At 37.3% G+C, this 26425-nt stretch overlaps 2 protein-coding genes and 2 long non-coding RNA genes across 10 annotated transcripts in view; 3 read left to right on the forward strand and 1 right to left on the reverse strand.

Moving 5' to 3' along the window:
- LOC114154134 (electrogenic sodium bicarbonate cotransporter 1) overlaps positions 1–3375 on the forward strand; it is a 58500-nt gene extending 55125 nt beyond the window's left edge. For 3 of the 4 annotated variants that reach the window (XM_028032946.1, XM_028032947.1, XM_028032948.1), the window contains one exon: positions 1814–3375. The gene's annotated coding sequence lies outside the window, so the exon portion shown is untranslated. Of the gene's footprint in view, positions 1–1795 lie in introns of all 4 variants that reach the window. The other variant, XM_028032945.1, reaches the window with a different exon arrangement.
- LOC114154150 (uncharacterized) lies at positions 2190–8685 on the reverse strand. Its single transcript, XR_003597499.1, has 2 exons — positions 8330–8685; positions 2190–2674 (listed from the first exon to the last, which is right to left on the reverse strand). It is a non-coding gene; the product is annotated as an uncharacterized LOC114154150 (long non-coding RNA).
- LOC114154137 (zinc finger protein 239-like) lies at positions 4288–17535 on the forward strand. 4 transcript variants are annotated; one of them, XM_028032956.1, is made up of 5 exons: positions 4288–4346; positions 4785–4833; positions 5898–6832; positions 7085–7217; positions 16771–17535. In XM_028032956.1, the coding sequence occupies exons 2-5, from the start codon at positions 4792–4794 to the stop codon at positions 17398–17400; spliced, it is 1740 nt and encodes a 579-aa protein (XP_027888757.1). In that variant the 5' UTR covers positions 4288–4346; positions 4785–4791; the 3' UTR covers positions 17401–17535. The 4 variants fall into 4 exon arrangements, with proteins under 4 accessions (XP_027888757.1, XP_027888758.1, XP_027888760.1 ...); XM_028032957.1 differs by having other exon boundaries at positions 5898–6748; XM_028032959.1 differs by lacking the exons at positions 7085–7217; positions 16771–17535 and adding an exon at positions 7227–7474 and having other exon boundaries at positions 5898–6806.
- On the forward strand, positions 14753–16555 carry LOC114154149 (uncharacterized). Its single transcript, XR_003597498.1, has 3 exons — positions 14753–14811; positions 15250–15298; positions 16375–16555. It is a non-coding gene; the product is annotated as an uncharacterized LOC114154149 (long non-coding RNA).
- Positions 17536–26425: the final 8890 nt, after the last annotated feature.

Genomic DNA, 26425 nt, shown 5'->3' on the forward strand with positions numbered 1-26425 from the left:
TGACCTATATACAATTTTCTTTGTTTAAATGTGTCCTGTATCTTTTTTTGTCCATATGCAACCTACATCAGATTTTTATTCACCTAAATGCAACTTTTTTTTAATTCAGAATTGACCTACAGTACAGACCAAAAGTATGAACACACTTTCTCATTGAATTCAATGAATTCAATGAGAAAGTGTGTCCAAACTTTTGGTCTGTACTGTATATCTAACTTTTTTTGTTTAAATCTGACCTATATCCAACTTTTTGTCCACATGTCGACCACTTTCTAAGTTTTTTTGTCCACGAGACACAGAAAACCGACTTTTTTTGTTTAAATTTGGCCTACAGTGGACTTTTTAAAATTCAAAATCTGCTTATATCTGACTTTTTTGTCCATATTTCCGATTTGTGACTTGCTGGCCTTCCTGCAGGGTTTACGCTCGTCACCAATTATTATCTGAAAGTTAAATTGATTTCTGAAAATTAGAGAACAAAACCTTTGACCTTCTTTGTTCATTTCCGTCATGTTGAACTTTGTATGAAGGTCGGATTGTGTAAGCGTAATCCTGTTGGTTGAATCTGAAGCCAAATTGCTTCTAACTCTGATGACCCGAGGTACAGACATCTCCGAAAAAATGATATAATTACAATTCAGGGTTGAAAATCCTAAAGTAAGATTTGCATCCAAAAAGTTGCTGTTTCTAGATTTTAAGTTATTTCCTCGTTTTGCCTCTTTCTTTTTGTTTTAACCAGGAAGTTGAACCACATATGAAATATTCTTCTGATATATTTTCTGTTGCGGATGAAGATCGTGAAACAAACTTCACAGGTTTTCACTGATCTTTTCTTGGTTTTACAAGCTGTGTTCTGTGATGATTATTTGTTGGTGTAATCATTAACTCTTTTTGGCAAAGATTCGTCTGGCGCCTGAAAAATGCTGAATTGTTGATTAAATATTAATTATTTGTTTAGATTCAAGCTGGAGTATGTGACTTTTATAAAGATGTTTTCATATATTTGTTACAATTGTCACTTTGACAGAAAAGGACTCGATAGGTTTGGCTTAATTCGAAGGATTTCAGGGAAAAACCATCAGAAAACAACATTTCTGCAAAGTTGCATATGAATAAATATATTTCTACCGCAGTATTTCTAAAAATGACATCAAACCAGCCGTCATCACTGTAGGGGACGGATTCACTTTGACGGATTCAAATGAAATCCTAGGATTAAATGTGGCCTGTTATTTATTGTTCAGATTATTCTTTGTTTTTTTATGCAGAATGAGCCTTTTTAGGTCATTTTGTCACCTTAAATCCAAATAAACTGCTGCTGGCCACGCCCCCACAAGTCATCATTTTCACTGGCTGCAAACTGATGCGGAATTATAGAACTAATTCTTTGAAAAGCATTAGTAGGTCCTCCTGCACAACCAAAGGGAATGCAGCATGTGGTTTCTGAATTGTGAGTCAACACCAAAACACGTCTTTTCCAGCAGCCATTGTACAGGAATAAAACCAGCTGACCAGATGTTCTAGAATTATGCAGGGGTTGCTAGGTAAGGGGCGGAACTCTGCTGGGGTTGCTAGGTAACGGCGCATTGCCGTCTCATTTTCCAGACACCAAAAAACGTTAATTTACTGCCAAAAAACATCTGGGTGGGGTTTTATAGACCAAAATGGAAGAATAAAAATTTTCAAAATATGAATTTTGAACTTTTTGCGTTATAGGTCCCATGTAAGAGTGTATTTTTTGATTACCGTCAGATAAATTCAGACAGCGTCAGTTTTTTTTCTTGTGTCCTGACAGCGGGGGTTTGTGTTTCAGCCCGGAGATGACCCCGCTGAAGTCAGTGCCTCAGATCAGGATAGACATGGAGCCGGAAGACGAAGACACGTTTTACTGGAGGGGCCGGGGATCCGAAACGTCGCTGTAGACCACCAACCTGCAGCTTCCTGTCAAATTAATATTAACTTTCTGCTTCTTTTATGATTTTAAGAGGTTTGTTTTGAATTGCTGGGACTGAAAAAGGGATAATTTTTAAGTACGTCTGTCTTCACCGTCATGTTGGTATTTCTCTCACACCTTCACAGTCTCACTTGTTGATTAAATATAACTCCTTACTGCTGATCTATGCAACTGCTGCCACAGTAAATGCTGCAGCGCTCTCACTAAACATGGAGTGCCGTCCCATCTCTTTTTATACACTCATATATATATATATATATGTATAAATACAAATATGACCTTTCAGATTTTTTTATATAAACTGAACTACTCTAACATTTTCCTGTAGCAGGAAAGTTATGTTTTTATAGCTCTACCTCTTGTTTTAGATTCAAATCTTATTATGAACAAATAATTCTTGGAGTTTTGAGATTTTCTCTCTGTCCTTTCCTAGAATTGCAATAATTTAAGAAATGTGCTGTATTATAGCTTGTAAAGGAAGTAAAATAGAGATTTAATATAATTAACTATAAGTTAACAGAGCACAGTTGAGTGTGCTGATTTGATTGCTTCTGTTTGTTTATAATCAAATCTTTTACACCTTTTCTTCCAAACTGTTTTTTATTAACATATTTTTGTTTTCTGTTGATTTTTAAAAAGTGATAATTTTCTGTAAATGTCGGTCACATTTCCTGTGTATTTTTCTATGATGTGGGTAGAAGATGATCATAATCATCCAACCTTTCTCATCCAAACTGGAACCTGAACTGGGAATGCAGATCATATTAATACATGACTGTGCTGCATAAACTCCTGTACCTAAGTGGCCCATAAAGGATAAATTTGAAATGGAAGAAATGAAGGAAACAAGATGTGGAAATGATATTCATGATGGCTTGTGTTCACAGCAGGAATGTGTGTATTTTATCAGCTGTCATCTGATTTATGGGTTGTTTTTGTTCAGTGTCAGTAAAGAGCACCTCTATCTCAGTTGTAGGGTTTTATATATCAGGACAAAATATCCTTCTGAACTCTGAAATTGGTTTAAATGTGACCGCAAAGGTGAAAAAAAGTCAAAAAAGATACTTTTCTCCAACTGGAAAATGAATAGAGTTCAGACTGTTGGAAAATTTCATCATAATTCTTCCAAACTTGGTGGATCATTGCTGACGTCTCCATATTAGCACACAAAGATCATGTTTTCATACAGATGCTCACTCTGATCCCTCTATTTTCAATCCTTCACTTTGTTTTCCAACTCAACACTCTGCAGGTTTTCCAGTGGAGTTATTAGTTCACCGCCTGTCAGAAAGCTGCAGAGGAAAACTGACACTTTATTGTTAAATTAACTTGAGTCTTTCTAGAGAAGAAAAAATGGTTTATTGTAGAATTTCTATTTTTCAAATGAAATGTATATTGAAAATAAACGGTTATCAAACACCGATGGCGTCCTGGTGATTTTTACTGGAACTTGTAGCAACAGGTGGCTTGATTCTGACAGAGTTGGGTACTAACTAATTACACTCACCCAAGTATCTTTGAAAAAAATACTTTAAGGAGTATTTTTACTACTCTGTAGTTTCAGTAATTTTATGATGAAGTATTTCTTAAGAAAACAAAATTTACAAAAGAAAATTGGTAAGATTTTGTGTTTTTGCAGTGTATCCTGACATCTACTTTCTCAGGAATGTCTGACTTTTGTTTCTCATGATTTACAATAAATTGCTTAAACTTTTATGTTTAGTTTAGTTACTTCAGTCTTAGTATCACATTAGCTTAGTTGTCCAGGGGTTGCAACCCTGAGGGCTGCGGGCCGTTACCATGGCGATCCGGGTCGGGGCCCACGGGGCTACGACGGCCGGAAGGAACGGGCCGCCATATTTTAGCTCAGGATCCATATGCACCACATTTAGTGATTGTTGCTGTGATATTTGTGCCGCCCGACAGGGGGACTGTTGGGAATAAATAATTCTGTGTTCCTCCGTCTCTTTTAGCTTCTGCAGGCTCGGATAAACACAGAGGCTCACACATACGAATGCAGCTTGTTTTAAAAGAAGTGACATTTACAAAACATAACAAATATAGTCATTTGTTACAACTATGGTTACATTAAGATGTAAAATACCCAAACAACCTGTCTCCATGGAAACAGTACTGTATGCACCATAACAAGTTTCCAGATCTGTTAAAATAAAATAGATTTAACATTTAAGTGAAACTTTCTGGTGCACAGAAGAATAAAGTCTGTAATTAGCCTAATCAGATGGCTGAATGTTTTGTTTTAAATACATAGAGAGTTAAATGTTTATGGAGCTGTAATCCTTTGAACAATGTTACCATGGAAACCATAAGAGCATCTGTCAAATATAAATATTATAACAAAGATAAGCTGAAGAGGTGGCTCGCAGAAATTGTAAGTAAATGCTTATTTCTTTATCACATATATTTGTAATAATTCATACTGATGTATAATAATTTGCTTTGGTCTTAACTTCCTGCTTTATGTCAGCCAGGATTAAATACATTCCCTAATTTCTCTGAAAAGTTTTCATTTCTGTTTTTCATTTAGAAAGTTTTCATAAGCTAAGCTAACTATGCATTTAAACAGATGCTTTGTAAACTTCTAGCACTTTTAACAGAAATAACTGAGAATCATGAAACAGAGGGATGATTTCTGCTTCACAGGTTTAAGTTTTAGTGATGACATGATTCTACATTTTGAAAATCATAATGTGTGAAATCAGGTTGTCTCTAATATATATATGGTTTCAACTATACCTGAAACTGCTGCCACTGCTGCACAAATATCCTAAATTCAATTTTCCATGTTATGAATGTTTGTTTTACGCAGGACTGAAATGGAGAAACTTCACCTGGAAGAGAAGGCATCACTGGAAGAGGTTAGTTATTAAAACTTGTGGGAACTAATTGCTACTTTATTGTTTTTAATAGTCTTTCTGTATTTACTTTGAATGTTCTCTCTGTGCATGAATGGGATTTCTCTGGGTACTCTGGCTTCATGCCACACCTCAAAAACATGACATTTATTTTCATTTGGGTTTTCTGAACTGCTATAAGTATGAAGGTGTGTGTGTGTGTGTGTGTGTGTGTGTGTGTGTGAGAACTAACCTTCCTCCCGGATTCACAGACATCCTTGTCCTCACAAATAGTTATTTATCATAAAACACCTGAATAATATATTAACTGCTAAAAAGGTTAAATGTAAAAATTAAAACCTGAATCTGCCTTCAAATAATCATTCATATCAATGAAGATATTTGTGGAGAATTTAGTAAAATTATAGGATAGTTTTCAACACAATGACAAGAAAAACAGATTAAAAAATACAAAACTGGAACTTTTCTTGTCCTTCTGTTGTGGAAATTCAATGCAATTGTTCTGTTGTATATTACTGACGACTATGAGCCGACTGTGGCTCTGTGGGTAGAGTAGTTGTTTTGTGATCAGAAGGTTGTAGGTTCAATTCCAGGTTCCTCCTGGCACATGTTGATGTACCCCTGGGCAAGGCACTTACCCCCTGCTGATGTATAAATGTGAGAGTTTGTGTGTGTGAATGGGTGGATGTGACTCCAGTGTAAAGTGCTTTGAATGGTCAACATGATTGGAAAAGATCTATATAAGTTCAGTCATTTACCATTTTATTAAAATGTACTTTTGTCATTATGCCTAGATTAAAAGACCATCAGTTGGTTTTTCTGCATTTTTAACTAAATTATTAGGAGCCATTATAAAATGTCCAAGGAGCCACTGGTGGGGCCAAAGGTTCCAGACCTCTAGTCTACCTGAGAGAAAGGCACATTTATACTTTTTGCATTTGATTAAACTAAACGGGGAGATGTGTTAGGATGCTTTTAATCTTTGCAAAGCAATAAAGCTGTTGACTATCAAAGTGTTTGTGTATTATATTTACTGTTGGTTATAATTACTGTACTTCCCTTCGTAGAACCAAACCTGCACAAACGCAGGCGGCCATGATGATAAAGCCTCAGTTGGTCCCAGCGATGGACAGCAGGTTCAGCCCACCCAGAGGCTGCAGAACAAACACCGTTGTGACAAGTGTCTGAAATATTTCAGATGGAAGACGTATCTGAAAATTCATCAACACATTCACACTGGAGAGAAGCCTTATAGCTGCAGTCAGTGTGAGAAGAGATTCAGACAACTGTCAAATCTGAAGACTCATCAGCGAATCCACACTGGAGAGAAGCGCTATCTCTGTGACCAGTGTGGAAAGGCTTTTATTCAGAAGAGTAATTTTAACAGCCATCAGCGAATCCACACTGGTGAAAAGCCTTATAGCTGCAGTCAGTGTGAGAAGAGATTCAGAGATTCCTCAGGGCTGAAGCGTCATCAGCGAATCCACACTGGAGAGAAGCGCTATCTCTGTGACCAGTGTGGAAAGGCTTTCACTCGGAAGAGTCATTTTAACATTCATCTGCGAATCCACACTGGTGAAAAGCCTTATAGCTGCAATCAGTGTGAGAAGAGATTCAGAGATTCCTCAGGGTTGAAGCGTCATCAACGAATCCACACTGGAGAGAAGCGCTATCTTTGTGACCAGTGTGGAAAGGCTTTCATTCGGAAGAGTCATTTTAACATTCATCTGCGAATCCACACTGGTGAAAAGCCTTATAGATGTTATCAGTGTGGAAAGACTTTCATTCAGAAGGGTGATTTTAACGTTCATCTGCGAATCCACACTGGTGAAAAGCCTTATAGCTGCAGTCAGTGTGAGAAGAGATTCAGAGATTCCTCAGGGCTGAAGCGTCATCAGCGAATCCACACTGGTGAAAAGCGCTATCTCTGTGACATGTGTGGAAAAGCTTTTATTCAGAAGAGTCACTTTAACAGCCATCAGCGAATCCACACTGGTGAAAAGTCTTATAGATGTTATCAGTGTGGAAAGACTTTCATTCAGAAGGGTGATTTTAACATTCATCTGCAAATCCACACTGGCGAAAAGCCTTATAGATGTGACCAGTGTGAGAAGACATTCAGATATCAGTCAACGCTGAAGCGTCATCAGCGAATCCACACTGATGAAAAGCCTTATAGCTGCAGTCAGTGTGAGAAGACATTCAGAGATCCGTCAACGCTGAAGACTCATCAGCGAATCCACACTGATGAAAGGCCTTATAGCTGCAGTCAGTGTGAGAAGACATTCAACGATTCCTCAGGGCTGCTGTATCATAAGCATATCCACACTGGTGAAAGGCCTTTCAGATGTGATCAGTGTGAGAAGACATTCAAAAGTTCCTCACATCTTAAGAGTCATCAGCGAATCCACACTGGTGAAAAGCCTTATAGCTGTAGTCAGTGTGAGAAGACATTCAAACATTCCTCAGGGCTGAAGCGTCATCAGAAAATCCACACTGGAGAAAAAGCCTGATCCACACAAGACAGCAGCAACATCTGGAATGTGAGGGAACTTCTTTCTCTCCTCCTGTCTTCTATCTCTATGGCGACAACAGCCGGTGCTGTCAGTAACATTTATATCAATAATAATAACAAGCATGCAAATAAATTGTCATGTCGTCCTTTTGTTGTAGCAAAAACAAAGATGCTGTCAGGATCTGGGGTTGTTTGAGTTTGGTTTTGGAATTTTGTCTTTTTTGGTGTTCCTTAGATTTTTCACTTCTGCCTTGTTTTCCACTTCTGTTCTTCCTTAGAGTAATTAAGTAGAGTTTAATTATAAAGTGCTTGTCACAGACACAAAATCATAAATCACAATAGAAATCAGCCTTAAAACAATAGAAAACATTAAACCAACATAAGAAACACAGTAAAATCAAGAGATAAAAACCTGGGAAAATACAAATGTTTTAGTTGCTTTTTAAAAACCTCCAGTCAGAAAAACGGAGCTGCAAGGGTAAACTGTTCCACAGCCACCGACTGAAAGGCCCCCGTTAGTTTTTAACCGTGTTGGTGGAACAACCAAAACATTCAGAGTTTGAGAACGAAGACCATGAGCAGCAGAATATTTAGTTAAAAGCTGACAAAGGTAATCAGGAGCCTGGTCTTGTAATGTTCTGTATGTCAGCAGAAGTACTTTAAAACAAATCTTAAAATCACCTGGAAGCCAGTGGAGTGAAAATGGAACAGGAGAGATATGACAGAATCTATTGGGTTTGGTGAGAAGTCTGGCTGCTGCGTTCTGTATTGATTGCAAAGGTGAAATTGAGGATTTATCCAGGCAGTTAAAAAGGGCATTACAGTTTTCCAGAGGAGATGACATAAAAGCAGGAATGATTTTCTCCAGGTCAACTCTGGAGACCATTTGTCTAATTTTAGAAATGATTCTGAAAAGAAAGAAATAAGAACGGGAAACAGCCTTAATGTGAGTCGAAGCCATTTGATTCATCATAATCATCCAACCTTTCTCATCCAAACTGGAACCTGAACTGGGAATGCAGATCATATTAATACATGACTGTGCTGCATAAACTCCTGTACCTAAGTGGCCCATAAAGGATCAATTTGAACTGGAAGAAATGAAGGAAACAAGATGTGGAAATAATATTCATGACGGCTTGTGTTCACAGCAGGAATGTGTGTATTTTATCAGCTGACATCTGATTTATGGGTTGTTTAAATCACTTTTTTTATATATATATTAAAGGATATTTTAGGTGATCAAACCACACACAAGAACATCACTAATAAACTTTATCTTATTTTCTAACCTGCATTTAGTGCTTAGTGAAATTTAAACATATCCTTCAAAATTTTGGAAGAAATATAATCTGATTGGAATCAGATTTTTTTTACAAATTGAATTTATGACACTGAATTTTTATCTTGTGCAATTTAGTCAACATTTTTTTTATTTTTACACTTTAAATTCACTGCAAAAAATTCACCTGCAGAAATTTGCCTTCAAAAATTAGCCTGAAAACATAAAATAAAATTTCCAAAATTTCCTTTTTCAAGAAACATTTGCGGATGAATTTTTTTGTGCATTTAGAGTAAAAAATATATATTGATAATTGCACAGATTAGATTCAGGGTTATAATTTCATTGTGTAAAAAATGTGATTAAATTTCCTCCATATAAAACCTAACAGCTAAATTATGACAGAAAACATGAATAGTGTTCCTACACATTTTTCCACATCCAATTTTTTTTATTTTTCAGTACTTTTCAATTGTTTGGCTTGTGTGAATAGTAATAATAAAGAGCACCTCTATCTCAGTTGTAGGGTTTTATATATCGGGACAAAATATCCTTCTGAACTCTGAAATTGGTTTAAATGTGACCGCAAAGGTGAAAAAAAGTCAAAAAAGATACTTTTCTCCAACTGGAAAATGAATAGAGTTCAGACTGTTGGAAAATTTCATCATAATTCTTCCAAACTTGGTGGATCATTGCTGACGTCTCCATATTAGCACACAAAGATCATGTTTTCATACAGATGCTCACTCTGATCCCTCTATTTTCAATCCTTCACTTTGTTTTCCAACTCAACACTCTGCAGGTTTTCCAGTGGAGTTATTAGTTCACCGCCTGTCAGAAAGCTGCAGAGGAAAACTGACACTTTATTGTTAAATTAACTTGAGTCTTTCTAGAGAAGAAAAAATGGTTTATTGTAGAATTTCTATTTTTCAAATGAAATGTATATTGAAAATAAACGGTTATCAAACACTGATGGCGTCCTGGTGATTTTTACTGGAACTTGTAGCAACAGGTGGCTTGATTCTGACAGAGTTGGGTACTAACTAATTACACTCACCCAAGTATCTTTGAAAAAAATACTTTTAGGAGTATTTTTACTACTCTGTAGTTTCAGTAATTTTATGATGAAGTATTTCTACTCTAACTTGAGTAAAAGTTCTGGATTTTCTACCCACTGAATGAAAAACAAACATGTTTTAACCAAAACTTCACCAGACACACACCTGCAGTTTGTTAAAGTTTTAAGATTTTTTTATTGAAAGAAACTGATTTGGACAAAAATATTTTGCCTAATATTATTACTTTTTGCTCCTTACATGAATCATTGTCATTTTACAGTAAAATTTCCACTTAAATTAATATTTCGGTCCATCTGATGATGACATTTTTAAATATTAAATGATTGATAATCTGATCAGTACTTGAGTACTTTTTACCAGATATGTTTTGCTCTTACTTGAGTAATTTCTTGGACAGATACGTTTTACTTTTACTACAGTAAAATATGTTGAAGTAGTGCTGCTCTTTCTTGAGTACAATTTCTGAGATCTTTCCCCAGATCTGGTTTCTCAACGCACTTCTGATTTGATTCTTTGGAAAATAAAATATATTCCATTAATTTATTGCTAAAATGTAGCCGTACACTGACAGGTAGTTAGTCACAATTAAAACCTGATCAAAAAGTTGAATAAGTGTTAAAATAAACCAGCTTAAGAACTTCCCTCCTCACTGGAGACTTTCTCTGTAAGCCAGAGGAACGGCTGGTTGTGAAAATGGCAGCAGGTCAGCCGTCAGGCCGCCGGTCTCACACCAACAACAACGGCACAGTCAAAGTCTGAGACGTCTCTTTCCTTCCTCATTCTGAGGTTTTGAACTTCAGCTAATCTTCTTCACCACATCCAGAAACCTACATGCTTTCATTTGCATTTGGCTGGAAACTAGAGGTGGGCGGATAGATGCAAAATACTGATATTGATTCCCAAGTTGGTTTATCAGATCAATACTAACATGACAAGGTCAAAATATTGTTTAATTTTTGTACTGCAGTTTCTCAACTCTTACTAAAAACAGATTTTTTGATTGGATATCAAATTATATATTTTTTTGTTTAGGAAAAAATGCACACACATTTCAATTGTTTCTGTTAATTGTGTAAATATGTTAAAGTATTTTGTAGAATATAAACTTTAAAGTTTGAACAAAATAAGTCAAAGGAAAACGCACCAAACACCAAAAGGTCAGAAGTTTGATATATCAGTGTTAAAATCAGCGACACCGGCCCGGTATTTACATGGTTTCAGATTGATATAAAATAAATTAGAATAATAAAATACACAGAATCGTACAACTCTATTAACAACAATTTGAACAACTGTAGCAAATAAAGTCGCTGGTGTGTGTATAATGGTGAGAGGTTGGATAAAGTTAACATTTATTAATAATTCAATCGGAAATTGTTGGATATTTAAAATATATATTTTAATGGATTGGTTTGGTTAGGTTTTATGTTTCTAAATCAGATTATTTTACATGTTTTCGGAAGGGAAATATAATATAAATAGAAAACTTAATGTTTCAGTGAAAAACTCTAAACAAACCGGAATCTATATTATTGTTCAAACCTGTTTATAGTGAAGCCATTTTATAACCGGTGCTGTGGCGCCCTCTGGTGTCTGAGGAGTATTACTACAGAATGAAGCAGTTCTGCATGTCGACCGATGTTCCTGAACTTCAAGCAACAACGTCCAGTAAAATTGTTGGATAAAACCAAACGAAACTCACAATATTATGATCCATCATTGAACTTGATTGTTTTTTGAAGAAAAAAACAAAACAACATTGTAGGTTTTACAAGTGTTGCTGAAGCAAAGTCCTAAAATGTATTTGAGTCATTTCTAAACACCTGCAGAGTTTTGCTGCCAGCGAATTAAAGCTGAATAAATAACGAAAAACAATTACTTTGACATTCTTTAGCTTCAACAGCGAAGGTTGTAAAAATATTAGGCTGGCCTCATTAAATATTCTATTAACGGATGTTCACAGGTTCTCGTCAATTTAAATTATTTTGGTATTTATAAGATTTTTTAATAAAGTATAAGAAGTTGAGCCAATGGTTGCTTCAAACAGGGAAAAGTTGGTCAACATGGTCAAAAGTTTGGAAGTTGAAGGAAGGGCGTAAATCCCATCTCATTATTGGGGGGAAATAAACAGGAACATTTCTTAAGCGCAAAGTTAAAGTTTAATGTCACGTAAAATATGGTTCAAAAATATGTTTGTGTTCAAGCCTTAGGGCCAAAATGTAAGTAGCAATGCATAACAAATATGTTTTTCTCAACGTGCTGAGATCCACTGAACTCAAACTGAGATTCAAATGTTATTTAGATACGAGTTTGGTTCCGGGTCACCGATCTAGATAAAAACAAGTTTTAATGAGTGACTCCACTTAATAAAATTCCTCATAAATGTTGATTTACTGCAGTGGCTCTTAATACAAGTTATGTGTTATATAAATTATAACTTCAGTTGCTTTAAACTTGTTTTGTGGGGCGGGTGGGTTCGGAGGGTGTTCCGTGTCCTGGATGGCTGAGAACCCAAACATGTAGAAATTGAATATCTGGGAGTATCATAACTTGAACTTATGGCTCAGCACCAGAGTTTTCTAGAAAATATTCAGGTTTTATTTTGTGGTTTCAAAGGCTCTACGTTGAAGAAGATAAGAAATAAAGGCAAACTTTATTAATTTTCCCCGTCAGCTGCTCGGCTCTCGGCTCCCATACTGAGCTGTCGGCTAGTGGTAACGCTCAGCCCCTCCAGGTTCAAACTGTTCTTATTAAAGTAAGAGTTAGAGAGCTGAATGTAATTGAAATATTGGAAACCTTCCACAGAAAAAAAGCTAAGTCTATGAAAGCAATGTAGCCAGTTTAGCTAGTTTTGATTTAAGGCAAAACGAGGCAGTTTATCATGATTCAGCCAAAGTAATGAAATATTGATCTGATTTTTATTGTTAATGTGTTTCTTCCTATTGAGCAGTGAAAGTAAATAAAATGTGTAGCATGTCTTTGACTTTTAAGTATTTACTTACTGGAAGGTTCTTTGTTTGTGCTGCAGCTAGCAGCTAGCAGCTAACAGCTAACAGCTAGCAGCTAACAGCTAACAGCTAGCAGCTAACAGCTAGCAGCTAACAGCTAGCAGCTAACAGCTAGCTCTTCACTTCAGCGGCTCTAACGGAGCCGGTACCGTTCAGCTGCTGTTGCTCCTCCTACACTTTGGACTGAACCATTGTTCCAACAATAGTGTGGAGGCGGAGGGACTTAAAAAAATCATAAATTTTTTCTTAGATGAATGGCAGATTTATTTCGTTCTGTGTTTCTATTGAATTTTTCTACTGATATTGTTTGAAATAGTTTTCTGCCCTGCACAGGGGGCCCCCCTGTGTAGGGCCCCCTGCTGTGCGTGGGGCGCACAGCAGGGGGCGCCACTCATCCAGCATCTCCTTAGTTGAGGATGCTGGGAAATACCTGGGAGCAAAAAAAACATACATATTTACGTTTTACGTTGCATACAGCAGCATGTGCTACTGTACTGGTCTACAGTAGCACATGTAGTGACTGAGCTCAGTTACAGCAACAGCATGTAAAGACAAGACTTTGTGTTTTTGCAGTGTATCACACAAAATGGGAATAAGCATCTGAAAATTGTGAAAATAGATTATTTTTGTTAATAATGCAGACAACAACCTGTTTCTGTGGTTTTCATCTAAATATTGTCCTCCAGATTATTTTTTATTCTAGCAGGAAACTTAAAGTCATTTTGGTCGAGTTTCTAGTCCAAATATCTTACAACACTTTAAATAAGACAAGCTAACTAGAAAGTAACTTTTCAGCAACATATAGAGGATTGTTTCAAGTAAATCCTTAATATTGATGACAAAGTTCTAGTTCTATTGGCTGATAAATTAACTTATGGGGAAAATGGCTTTTACAGGTTAAATAATCTGCCAATAATTCCATATTAAGAAATTATTGACTTAAAACAATCCTCTATATCTTGCTAAAAAGTTACTTGTATGTTAGTTTTGCATATTTCAAGTTTACTAAAATATTTGAACTACAAAATAGACAAAGGAATTAGACCAGAGGATACTTACTTATACTGATCTTGCAACACTGAACAGGAGCATCTAGTTTATATATAATATATAAACTAGATGTATATAGTATACATTACATTATATATAATGTTGATCTATATAATAGATCAACATTAGATTATTTTTCTTATTCTTGCTCTTTCCTTTGGTTTGTTATTTTTTTGTATTTCCTTTTAATTCCTGTAAAGCACTTTGTATTGCCTTGTTGCAGAAAATGTGCTGTAGAAATAAAATTACCTTTATTTTACAAAAGAAAATTGGTAAGATTTTGTGTTTTTGCAGTGTATCCTGACATCTACTTTCTCAGGAATGTCTGACTTTTGTTTCTCATGATTTACAATAAATTGCTTAAACTTTTATGTTTAGTTTAGTTACTTCAGTCTTAGTATCACATTAGCTTAGTTGTCCAGGGGTTGCAACCATGAGGGCTGCGGGCCGTTACCATGGCGATCCGGGTCGGGGCCCACGGGGCTACGACGGCCGGAAGGAACGGGCCGCCATATTTTAGCTCAGGATCCATATGCACCACATTTAGTGATTGTTGCTGTGATATTTGTGCCGCCCGACAGGGGGACTGTTGGGAATAAATAATTCTGTGTTCCTCCGTCTCTTTTAGCTTCTGCAGGCTCGGATAAACACAGAGGCTCACACATACGAATGCAGCTTGTTTTAAAAGAAGTGACATTTACAAAACATAACAAATATAGTCATTTGTTACAACTATGGTTACATTAAGATGTAAAATATCCAAACAACCTGTCTCCATGGAAACAGTACTGTATGCACCATAACAAGTTTCCAGATCTGTTAAAATAAAATAGATTTAACATTTAAGTGAAACTTTCTGGTGCACAGAAGAATAAAGTCTGTAATTAGCCTAATCAGATGGCTGAATGTTTTGTTTTAAATACATAGAGAGTTAAATGTTTATGGAGCTGTAATCCTTTGAACAATGTTACCATGGAAACCATAAGAGCATCTGTCAAATATAAATATTATAACAAAGATAAGCTGAAGAGGTGGCTCGCAGAAATTGTAAGTAAATGCTTATTTCTTTATCACATATATTTGTAATAATTCATACTGATGTATAATAATTTGCTTTGGTCTTAACTTCCTGCTTTATGTCAGCCAGGATTAAATACATTCCCTAATTTCTCTGAAAAGTTTTCATTTCTGTTTTTCATTTAGAAAGTTTTCATAAGCTAAGCTAACTATGCATTTAAACAGATGCTTTGTAAACTTCTAGCACTTTTAACAGAAATAACTGAGAATCATGAAACAGAGGGATGATTTCTGCTTCACAGGTTTAAGTTTTAGTGATGACATGATTCTACATTTTGAAAATCATAATGTGTGAAATCAGGTTGTCTCTAATATATATATGGTTTCAACTATACCTGAAACTGCTGCCACTGCTGCACAAATATCCTAAATTCAATTTTCCATGTTATGAATGTTTGTTTTACGCAGGACTGAAATGGAGAAACTTCACCTGGAAGAGAAGGCATCACTGGAAGAGGTTAGTTATTAAAACTTGTGGGAACTAATTGCTATTTTATTGTTTTTAATAGTCTTTCTGTATTTACTTTGAATGTTCTCTCTGTGCATAAAGGGGATTTCTCTGGGTACTCTGGCTTCATGCCACACCTCAAAAACATGACATTTATTTTCATTTGGGTTTTCTGAACTGCTATAAGTATGAGGGTGTGTGTGTGTGTGTGTGTGTGTGTGTGTGTGTGTGTGTGTGTGTGAGAACTAACCTTCCTCCCGGATTCACAGACATCCTTGTCCTCACAAATAGTTATTTATCATAAAACACCTGAATAATATATTAACTGCTAAAAAGGTTAAATGTAAAAATTAAAACCTGAATCTGCCTTCAAATAATCATTCATATCAATGAAGATATTTGTGGAGAATTTAGTAAAATTATAGGATAGTTTTCAACACAATGACAAGAAAAACAGATTAAAAAATACAAAACTGGAACTTTTCTTGTCCTTCTGTTGTGGAAATTCAATGCAATTGTTCTGTTGTATATTACTGACGACTATGAGCCGACTGTGGCTCTGTGGGTAGAGCAGTTGTTTTGTGATCAGAAGGTTGTAGGTTCAATTCCAGGTTCCTCCTGGCACATGTTGATGTACCCCTGGGCAAGGCACTTACCCCCTACTGATGTATAAATGTGAGAGTTTGTGTGTGTGAATGGGTGGATGTGACTCCAGTGTAAAGTGCTTTGAATGGTCAACATGATTGGAAAAGATCTATATAAGTTCAGTCATTTACCATTTTATTCAAATGTACTTTTGTCATTATGCCTAGATTAAAAGACCATCAGTTGGTTTTTCTGCATTTTTAACTAAATTATTAGGAGCCATTATAAAATGTCCAAGGAGCCACTGGTGGGGCCACAGGTTCCAGACCTCTAGTCTACCTGAGAGAAAGGCACATTTATACTTTTTGCATTTGATTAAACTAAACGGGGAGATGTGTTAGGATGCTTTTAATCTTTGCAAAGCAATAAAGCTGTTGACTATCAAAGTGTTTGTGTATTATATTTACTGTTGGTTATAATTACTGCACTTCCCTTCGTAGAACCAAACCTGCACAAACCCAGGCGGCCATGATGATAAAGCCTCAGTTGGTCCCAGTGATGGACAGCAGGTTCAGCCCACCCAGAGGCTGCAGAACAAACATCGTTGTGACAAGTGTCTGAAATATTTCAGATGGAAGACGTATCTGAAAATTCATCAACACATTCACACTGGAGAGAAGCCTTATAGCTGCAGTCAGTGTGAGAAGAGATTCAGAGATTCCTCAGGGCTGAAGCGTCATCAGCGAATCCACACTGGTGAAAAGCGCTATCTCTGTGACCAGTGTGGAAAGGCTTTCATTCGGAAGAGTAATTTTAACAGCCATCAGCGAATCCACACTGGTGAAAAGCCTTATAGCTGCAGTCAGTGTGAGAAGAGATTCAGAGATTCCTCAGGGCTGAAGCGTCATCAGCGAATCCACACTGGAGAGAAGCGCTATCTCTGTGACCAGTGTGGAAAGGCTTTCATTCGGAAGAGTCATTTTAACATTCATCTGCGAATCCACACTGGTGAAAAGCCTTATAGATGTTATCAGTGTGGAAAGACTTTCATTCAGAAGGGTGATTTTAACATTCATTTGCGAATCCACACTGGTGAAAAGCCTTATAGCTGCAGTCAGTGTGAGAAGAGATTCAGAGATTCCTCAGGGCTGAAGCGTCATCAGCGAATCCACACTGGTGAAAAGCGCTATCTCTGTGACATGTGTGGAAAAGCTTTTATTCAGAAGAGTCACTTTAACAGCCATCAGCGAATCCACACTGGAGAAAAGTCTTATAGATGTTATCAGTGTGGAAAGACTTTCATTCAGAAGGGTGATTTTAACATTCATCTGCGAATCCACACTGGCGAAAAGCCTTATAGATGTGACCAGTGTGAGAAGACATTCAGATATCAGTCAACGCTGAAGCGTCATCAGCGAATCCACACTGATGAAAAGCCTTATAGCTGCAGTCAGTGTGAGAAGACATTCAAACATTCCTCAGGGCTGAAGCGTCATCAGAAAATCCACACTGGTGAAAAAGCCTGATTCACACAAGACAGCAGCAACATCTGGAATGTGAGGGAACTTCTTTCTCTCCTCCTGTCTTCTATCACTATGGCGACAACAGTCGGTGCTGTCAGTAACATTTATATCAATAATAATAACAAGCATGCAAATAAATTGTCATGTCGTCCTTTTGTTGTAGCAAAAACAAAGATGCTGTCAGGATCTGGGGTTGTTTGAGTTTGGTTTTGGAATTTTGTCTTTTTTGGTGTTCCTTAGATTTTTCTATTTCTGCCTTGTTTTCCACTTCTGTTCTTCCTTAGAGTAATTAAGTAGAGTTTAATTATAAAGTGCTTGTCACAGACACAAAATCATAAATCACAATAGAAATCAGCCTTAAAACAATAGAAAACATTAAACCAACATAAGAAACACAGTAAAATCAAGAGATAAAAACCTGGGAAAATACAAATGTTTTAGTTGCTTTTTAAAAACCTCCAGTCAGAAAAACGGAGCTGCAAGGGTAAACTGTTCCACAGCCACCGACTGAAAGGCCCCCGTTAGTTTTTAACCGTGTTGGTGGAACAACCAAAACATTCAGAGTTTGAGAACGAAGACCATGAGCAGCAGAATATTTAGTTAAAAGCTGACAAAGGTAATCAGGAGCCTGGTCTTGTAATGTTCTGTATGTCAGCAGAAGTACTTTAAAACAAATCTTAAAATCACCTGGAAGCCAGTGGAGTGAAAAATGGAACAGGAGAGATATGACAGAATCTATTGGGTTTGGTGAGAAGTCTGGCTGCTGCGTTCTGTATTGATTGCAAAGGTGAAATTGAGGATTTATCCAGGCAGTTAAAAAGGGCATTACAGTTTTCCAGAGGAGATGACATAAAAGCAGGAATGATTTTCTCCAGGTCAACTCTGGAGACCATTTGTCTAATTTTAGAAATGATTCTGAAAAGAAAGAAATAAGAACGGGAAACAGCCTTAATGTGAGTCGAAGCCATTTGATTCATCATAATCATCCAACCTTTCTCATCCAAACTGGAACCTGAACTGGGAATGCAGATCATATTAATACATGACTGTGCTGCATAAACTCCTGTACCTAAGTGGCCCATAAAGGATCAATTTGAACTGGAAGAAATGAAGGAAACAAGATGTGGAAATAATATTCATGACGGCTTGTGTTCACAGCAGGAATGTGTGTATTTTATCAGCTGACATCTGATTTATGGGTTGTTTAAATCACTTTTTTTATATATATATTAAAGGATATTTTAGGTGATCAAACCACACACAAGAACATCACTAATAAACTTTATCTTATTTTCTAACCTGCATTTAGTGCTTAGTGAAATTTAAACATATCCTTCAAAATTTTGGAAGAAATATAATCTGATTGGAATCAGATTTTTTTTACAAATTGAATTTATGACACTGAATTTTTATCTTGTGCAATTTAGTCAACATTTTTTTTATTTTTACACTTTAAATTCACTGCAAAAAATTCACCTGCAGAAATTTGCCTTCAAAAATTAGCCTGAAAACATAAAATAAAATTTCCAAAATTTCCTTTTTCAAGAAACATTTGCGGATGAATTTTTTTGTGCATTTAGAGTAAAAAATATATATTGATAATTGCACAGATTAGATTCAGGGTTATAATTTCATTGTGTAAAAAATGTGATTAAATTTCCTCCATATAAAACCTAACAGCTAAATTATGACAGAAAACATGAATAGTGTTCCTACACATTTTTCCACATCCAATTTTTTTTATTTTTCAGTACTTTTCAATTGTTTGGCTTGTGTGAATAGTAATAATAAAGAGCACCTCTATCTCAGTTGTAGGGTTTTATATATCGGGACAAAATATCCTTCTGAACTCTGAAATTGGTTTAAATGTGACCGCAAAGGTGAAAAAAAGTCAAAAAAGATACTTTTCTCCAACTGGAAAATGAATAGAGTTCAGACTGTTGGAAAATTTCATCATAATTCTTCCAAACTTGGTGGATCATTGCTGACGTCTCCATATTAGCACACAAAGATCATGTTTTCATACAGATGCTCACTCTGATCCCTCTATTTTCAATCCTTCACTTTGTTTTCCAACTCAACACTCTGCAGGTTTTCCAGTGGAGTTATTAGTTCACCGCCTGTCAGAAAGCTGCAGAGGAAAACTGACACTTTATTGTTAAATTAACTTGAGTCTTTCTAGAGAAGAAAAAATGGTTTATTGTAGAATTTCTATTTTTCAAATGAAATGTATATTGAAAATAAACGGTTATCAAACACCGATGGCGTCCTGGTGATTTTTACTGGAACTTGTAGCAACAGGTGGCTTGATTCTGACAGAGTTGGGTACTAACTAATTACACTCACCCAAGTATCTTTGAAAAAAATACTTTTAGGAGTATTTTTACTACTCTGTAGTTTCAGTAATTTTATGATGAAGTATTTCTACTCTAACTTGAGTAAAAGTTCTGGATTTATTAACCATTTCCACTGGCATATTATTTCACTTATAACAAAACAGAATAGCAGCAAAAATTTAAAAATGTGACATAGCGTCCACATAAGTCATGAAAATGGGTAATACTTTATGACAATAATTGTTCAAAGTCTTAGAAATGGCAGCCATCTTGAAAAATGAATATCATTCTAAAATTCAATCAGCTAAGGAAAAACATACGGTTTGAGTGATGACCATGCCAACTTTTATGGCAACCAAAACAAAGGCCATCTTGAAAAATTGGTGTCATTCTGAACATAGACATGAATATGTGTCAAAATTAAGTTTTACAATAAAATACCTACAGTAAAAGGAAATTAAGTCTTTTTATATCTCGAAATGAAAAATGTAGGTAGAATTATGGAATTGTGTCAATATGTTCATAAATACACACCTTTAAAGATGTGTGTTCATCAATGTCAATACAAAAAAAACGATTGATCAAAATCAGTCGTAACAAATGTAAGCATTGTGCCCCAAAAATAATTAAGTAACCACATCAAAAAGTTTGAAATTTTGTCTTTATTTTTTTCTTTGATTCCCAAATATGTTAGTGTGTTAGAACAGTGGTCCCCAACCCCCGGGCCGCGCAATAAGTAATTAAATATTTCCGTTTTATGTATTATTTGAGTCTGTAGTATCTTTTATTTTGAAAATCCTTTAACCGGATTCTCTCGGTTACGTCTTGCTCGCCTCTTTGCACCTCAGCTTCCGCGTTCGGGGAAAAGCGGCTCAATCTTTTCCGATCTATTGCAAAAGGCTCTTTACACTGGGTGTTTGCAGGGCTTGTCCAAGGTAACAATTAATGATGAACATCGATCCGAAGCCACGACAAATAGCTGGAGAAAGGTTTTAAGATGTTCGCCTCGTTATACACAGATACAAAGGTGAATTTTACTTTCTTTAAACTTTGTGGCTAACATTAGCTTTAGCTTATGCTAGACATTTTTCTTGTAAAAATGTCCTATTTAAGTATCTAAACATTTTTCATCCATTTTAACGGACAATGTTTTTACCTTGTTTTCAAGTATATTATGTGGTTTATTGTCGTTAGTGTCAGAGACCAAGTAACAGGGATTTTACGGTTCAGGCTTTTTGCTTCTGAAGAACAACAAGCCCATAGCTTAACAGTAGAGCAGCTCTGGTGTCAGAGTTCTAGTTCACCTGACTGTTCAGGTTCAGAGTTGTTGCTTCTCCGAGTTGTTCAGGTCTCCGTGTTACTTCGCTTTATTAGTTTTGCATGTTTCTTGTGAAGCAGGACGGTGTTTACAGCAGTGTGTTCAGGCGGATCAGTTGCTCGGTTGTCTGGCTCTGGTCTGCTCTCTGGTTCCCATAAACTCTTTCAGGCTGAATACAGAAGTGATTCCATGGAAATAACACAGGAGGCTCCTTTACCTTCTGCTTTAGGCTGAAGAAGTTGATTTGGAGTGAAGCGAAGGCTGTAAACTTTGCTGTGCGGCGTTAGCTTTAGCTGGTAGCGACGAATATTTACAAACCACCGTCTTCTTAATTCAGGACCGCTTGGAAATCCATGAAAACATAAAACATATTAGGAAGACAGCAATGTTCATAGTATTGTTTTATTTGCGTCTGAAATACGACTTTGTCTTTAATAGCTGTCATGGTAACTCAAAGCGAGAAAAAAGAGAGTAGCATTTGCGCATGCGGTTGTGACATCAGCGCGGCAGGTGCAAAGAGCCACAAGCAGCAAAATGAGTAAAAAACAGATCAGATGTCTTTGGAAAGTTTCTTTGCAAAGGGAAAAGGCCCAGAGAAGAGACATGAGAATGGATTTATCACGGTTGGTGATTCCCAAATTCCAAGCTCTGCACAATATGGTGACCGGCTCGTTAATGAGGCAATGAAGCTTCAAACTGCTTCACCACGTAGAGACCGAGCACCCTGTGCATAAGCAACACTTCGGGTATCATTGTCTCTCATCGCTCCCAGATGGGACCGTCTCGTTGCAGAGGATCAAGCTCAGGGCTCCCATTAGTCGTTATCGTGAGTTACAATTTTCACGAGAGTAAAATGTTTGTTTTTGTGGCGCATCTGTATCTTATTTTGAAGGGATATGTAAACATTACCATAGCGACCTGAGCCAGAGGGCGTTAGGGCAGTGGAGTGGAGCTTGTGAGTTTTAGGTCTGGTTCACGCGGCACGATTTAAGGATTGTCGGCCGATTTTCCAAACCTCTGTGACCACAGAACCGATAAAAGTCCAACAACAGGTTCGGTCGGTTCGTGTGTCCAGCCACACGGCAGGAGCAACACACCACACGAACCGGTTCCACTCCCGAACATCCCGATTCCAGGAGAAAATCCAGTAAAACCCCCAACATGCCATACGTGAATTTAGAATAATCAAACACGGATGACCATATAGAAGCAGTAGTGATAGTTTTTGGACTCATTTTAAGCGATAAAAGACGTAACAAAAAGAAAAGGCCTTTGATAAAAGATGGCGGGAGCAGCCTACCAACATCTATTTAGCAAGGTTTAGTACTAAAGAGTGTTATTAAACTAAAATATTTTAAAGGATAGGAACAAAAAAAAAACAACACAAAACAACTTATTTTGTCCTGATTAACCGCCAAATAATAACCATGGGAAGCTGTAGCCATTTATAAATATATTTACAAGCTGCCTGTCATGTAAACTAAAACCATGAAGTAATACAGCAGCTTAATGAAAGCCAGGTATAAAATAAATTAAATAAAGCTTACCGTAATCTGCGATGAAATAAAACACATTTAGCGAAACTTCCACAGGTAGGATGTAGTTATAAGAAATCTGCTGAGTAAGCAGTATGTGACGTAGCATCGATGTGCGCTTTACCACCAGGTAGGACGGATTTAAGGGTAGCACAGATAAACAAAACACCTTGGGCACCCCTGCTTTACTGTACTTCTAGCTCGCTGTTACTGTCTCTTATTCTGCAGTTATGGAGTCACAATGTCTGGGATCATGAGCGCCCCCTGCCATGAGGCCAGAGAACTGCCTGCCTCTCCTCGAATCTGTTCTCTGGTTTCTGATCGCTGCTCAGCACACGAATCACGTTACAGACACAGTTGGTGACAAAAAACACTATACATTATATAGATAAGCTAAATTATGGAAAATCAGTTCATATATTAAATGTTTTTTAGCTATTTTATTGGCGACGTACAGACGGGGAGCATGCTCCCATAGCATGGCAGTTAGTGAGAGGTTGCGTAATCCCAGGTGAGGCTCAGCACTCTGCTGCTTCACCAGCTGCGCTTCCGAGCATTTGAATGGAAAAATGCAAAAATTCAGCAATTTTGAAGACAAAAGAATCAAAATTGGTCAAGCTAAATAAAAACTAAATACTTTACAGTACAAACCACATGGAGAAAATAGCAATCTAAATTATTTTTTCATTATATTTTTCCATTATGACAGGTGAGGCTCTGCCTCACTTGCCTCCCGTGACCGCACCTCACTGGTAACTATGGCAACCAGTGATAGTTTAAAAACCCACTGACTCTTTCCGTAGCCAGGTTGCGCGCGCATCCGTCCTGTTAATAAAAAATCCATCAGACAAGCCCGCTCTGAATATCAAACGGAACTGTGACATCACAATGTGACATCACAATATAACTCCAAAGGCAGAATTCTGACATCACCAGCGATGATATAAGCTCGTCACACTGATCTACTTTCATCACAGCCGTTTAGCCGCCGTTGTTGATACATTTCTCTTGAGAATTTATTTAGCAGTTTGCAGTAAGATTTTCAACATTGTTTGGTGAACATTTCTTTTGGAGATCGACATCAAGCTTAACGTGAAAACTTAACTGAGTATCTAGAGAATTGATTTATCTTGGAACCTGAAACAAGCAAAGGTTACAATGCAGTCCAACCAACTTAGAGTCGAAGAGGTTGAATCCGACAACATTGTTGAAAGGGAGTTCCAGCCACCCACGCCACCCAAGCGCAAGAAGAAGAAGGTGTCGTTTGCAGTCTGGTGGGAGCTGCACGCACCTGAGGAGCTTAAGATTTCTGCTGAAAGTATCGAACAGCAGGACGCTTCACTGGTGGTTGAAAATGAATCGATCACCAAAGCACTAGAGACGGTGGATCAAAAAGGGGACAGACAGCCACCTGAGAGTGAGTCCAATCAGAAGAACCAGGTACCATTTAAAACCTGGTCGGAGGAACACGTCCCCACTGAACAAGAGATTTCTGCAGGAAATACTGAGAAGCAGAACGATTCACTGGTCAGCGAAGAAGAGTCCACCGCTGGAGTGCAGGAGACAATCGATGTAGCAGAGAAGGAACAGCCCTCTAAGTCTAAGAAACAGCCACCAACAACGAGGCGCAATAAGAAGAAAATGATACCATTTCAAATCTGGTTGGAAAAACATGCCCCTGCTGATCTAAGGATTTCAGCTGAAGGTACTGGAATGGAAAACGATTCACTGGTTACCAAACAGGAATTGATCTCCGTACTGCAGGAGACACCAGAGAAGGAACAGCCCTCTACGTCTGGCACTGAAAATGTTAAAAAGCAGGACACTTCTCTGCCTGAAGAAGGTAATCAGGAAGATTCCTTAAAGAAGATTTGCAAAGAGGAACCAGTTGTGTTGATTTCTACAACACAACTGGTCACAGAAAAGAACAACATCTCCAAATTACAGAAGAAAGAGGATCAGAAAGGGGAAAAACAGTTATCAAAGACTAAGCGCATCAAGAAGACGCCGCTGTTATGGAAAACTTTCCCCGAGTCAGACGCTTGCATAGATCTTGCGTTTTTTACCGAAAACATTGACATCAATAACGGTCCTCTGCCGGAAAACCAAAGTTATCAGGCAGCTTTGCCCAGCAGCGGAAAGAAGACGTTTTGGAAAATGCTCCCAAAGTCAGACCCTCACATCGACGTAAGTTTTTTTGCTGAGAATATTGAAACCCAAAGTGTTTCAATGCCAGCACAAGAACTTGATGAGGCAGCTTCCTTGAAAAAGGAAAGTTATTCCAGGAACCCTGTGATTCCTTCAACACAGCTAGTCACCAACCAGGAATCCGTCTTCAAACCACAGCAGATACTGGATCAGAAAGGAGAGAAAAGTCCATCTATGGGTAAGCCCAAGGACAACATCCAAACCGAGAATTTAACTGAGGTTCCTGATAGTCAAACTGCAGACAATGTTCAAGGAGAGAGTTTAACTGAAATTCAGAATTTGCCCCACTCTTCTGAAAAGGCAACAAGTCGAGCAAACTGTACGTGTCTCGCCAAATTTAAGGAGACTGAACTGGAATATATCGAAATACAGAAGTACTTAATGGCACAGCTTGATGAGATGTTCAATACCAATCAGAAACTAAATGCTAAACTTAAACAGCAGAAAGATCTGATGAAGAAAGGACTCTCAGAGAGAAGAAAAGGCAAGAATTCAGTGGTTTCTGTTGAAATTCAGACAGATTCACAAGACCGGCCAGAGCAGAAAACAGTCCATTATTCATCTGCTTCAACACAAACTGAGATGGATGTTCAGGAAACCAGCTATCAGTTAAAACCAGTTTATGAGACGATTTCAACACAAACTGAGATGGATGTTCAGGAAACCAGCTATCAGTTAAAACCAGTTCATCAAATGACTTCAACACAAACTGAGCTCTTTTCAGTGCCAAAACAACAGCCCTCTAAAACACAACTGAATGGGCATCAGGATCTGCAGGCCAAGCTATTCAAGAGATTTCCAGGTAAGAACAGGAAAAAGTCATCAATGAAAGCTGTTTCTGAACTGGAGACGCTCAGTAATGAAAAGGTTTCAGGAGAAAACTGTGAACAAGACATTTCAGCACCAGAAACAGTTGGAGATCAGACAGCTACCATCAAAAACGAGAATCATACAAATGAAACGGTCATCAGTAAAGAACAGCAGATCACTGAAGAAGAAACCGTCTCTGAAACCCAACAAAATGGAGACCATCAAGACGAGAAGAAACCATTAAAGAAATCTAAACGCAAGAACAAGAGAAAGTCATCATTGAAAGCCGTCAGTAATGAAAACACTTCTGGAGAAAACAGTGAACATCAAGATGTTTCTATATCAGAAACAGTTGAGGATCAGACAGCTACCATCAAACACGAGAATCACACAAATGAAATGATCATCAGTAAAGTACAGCAAGCGATCGAAGAACAAACTGTCTCCACAACACAACTAAATGGGGACCAGGAAGACGAGAAAAAGCCATCGAGGAAACCTAAACGTAAGATCAAGAGAAAGGCAGCAATGAAAGCTGCCTCTGAACTGGAAAACCTCAATACTGAAAACGCTTCTGGAGAAAACGGTGAACATCAAGTAGTTTCTACACCAGAAACAGTTGAGGATCAGAAAACCTCTGTTAAAAACGAGATTCGTACAAAAGAAACAGTGATCTCTAAAGAACCGCAGATCACTGAAGAAGAAACTGTCTCTACAACACAACAAAATGGAGACCAGGAAGACGAGAAAAAGCCATCAAAGAAAACTAAACGTAAGATCAGGAGAAAGGCAGCAATAAAAGCTGCCTCTGAGCTGGAGAC

Source organism: Xiphophorus couchianus, chromosome 12, assembly GCF_001444195.1.
Source record: "Xiphophorus couchianus chromosome 12, X_couchianus-1.0, whole genome shotgun sequence".
NCBI lineage: Eukaryota > Metazoa > Chordata > Actinopteri > Cyprinodontiformes > Poeciliidae > Xiphophorus > Xiphophorus couchianus.

Bases quoted from the DNA above. Each gene is read 5' to 3' on its own strand.
- LOC114154137 (XM_028032956.1), top strand. From the start codon at position 4,792: ATGGAGAAACTTCACCTGGAAGAGAAGGCATCACTGGAAGAG. The intron at 4,834-5,897 runs GTTAGTTATTAA...TTCCCTTCGTAG, and splicing joins AGAAGGCATCACTGGAAGAG to AACCAAACCTGCACAAACGC. The intron at 6,833-7,084 runs GTCTTATAGATG...CACTGATGAAAG, and splicing joins CGAATCCACACTGGTGAAAA to GCCTTATAGCTGCAGTCAGT.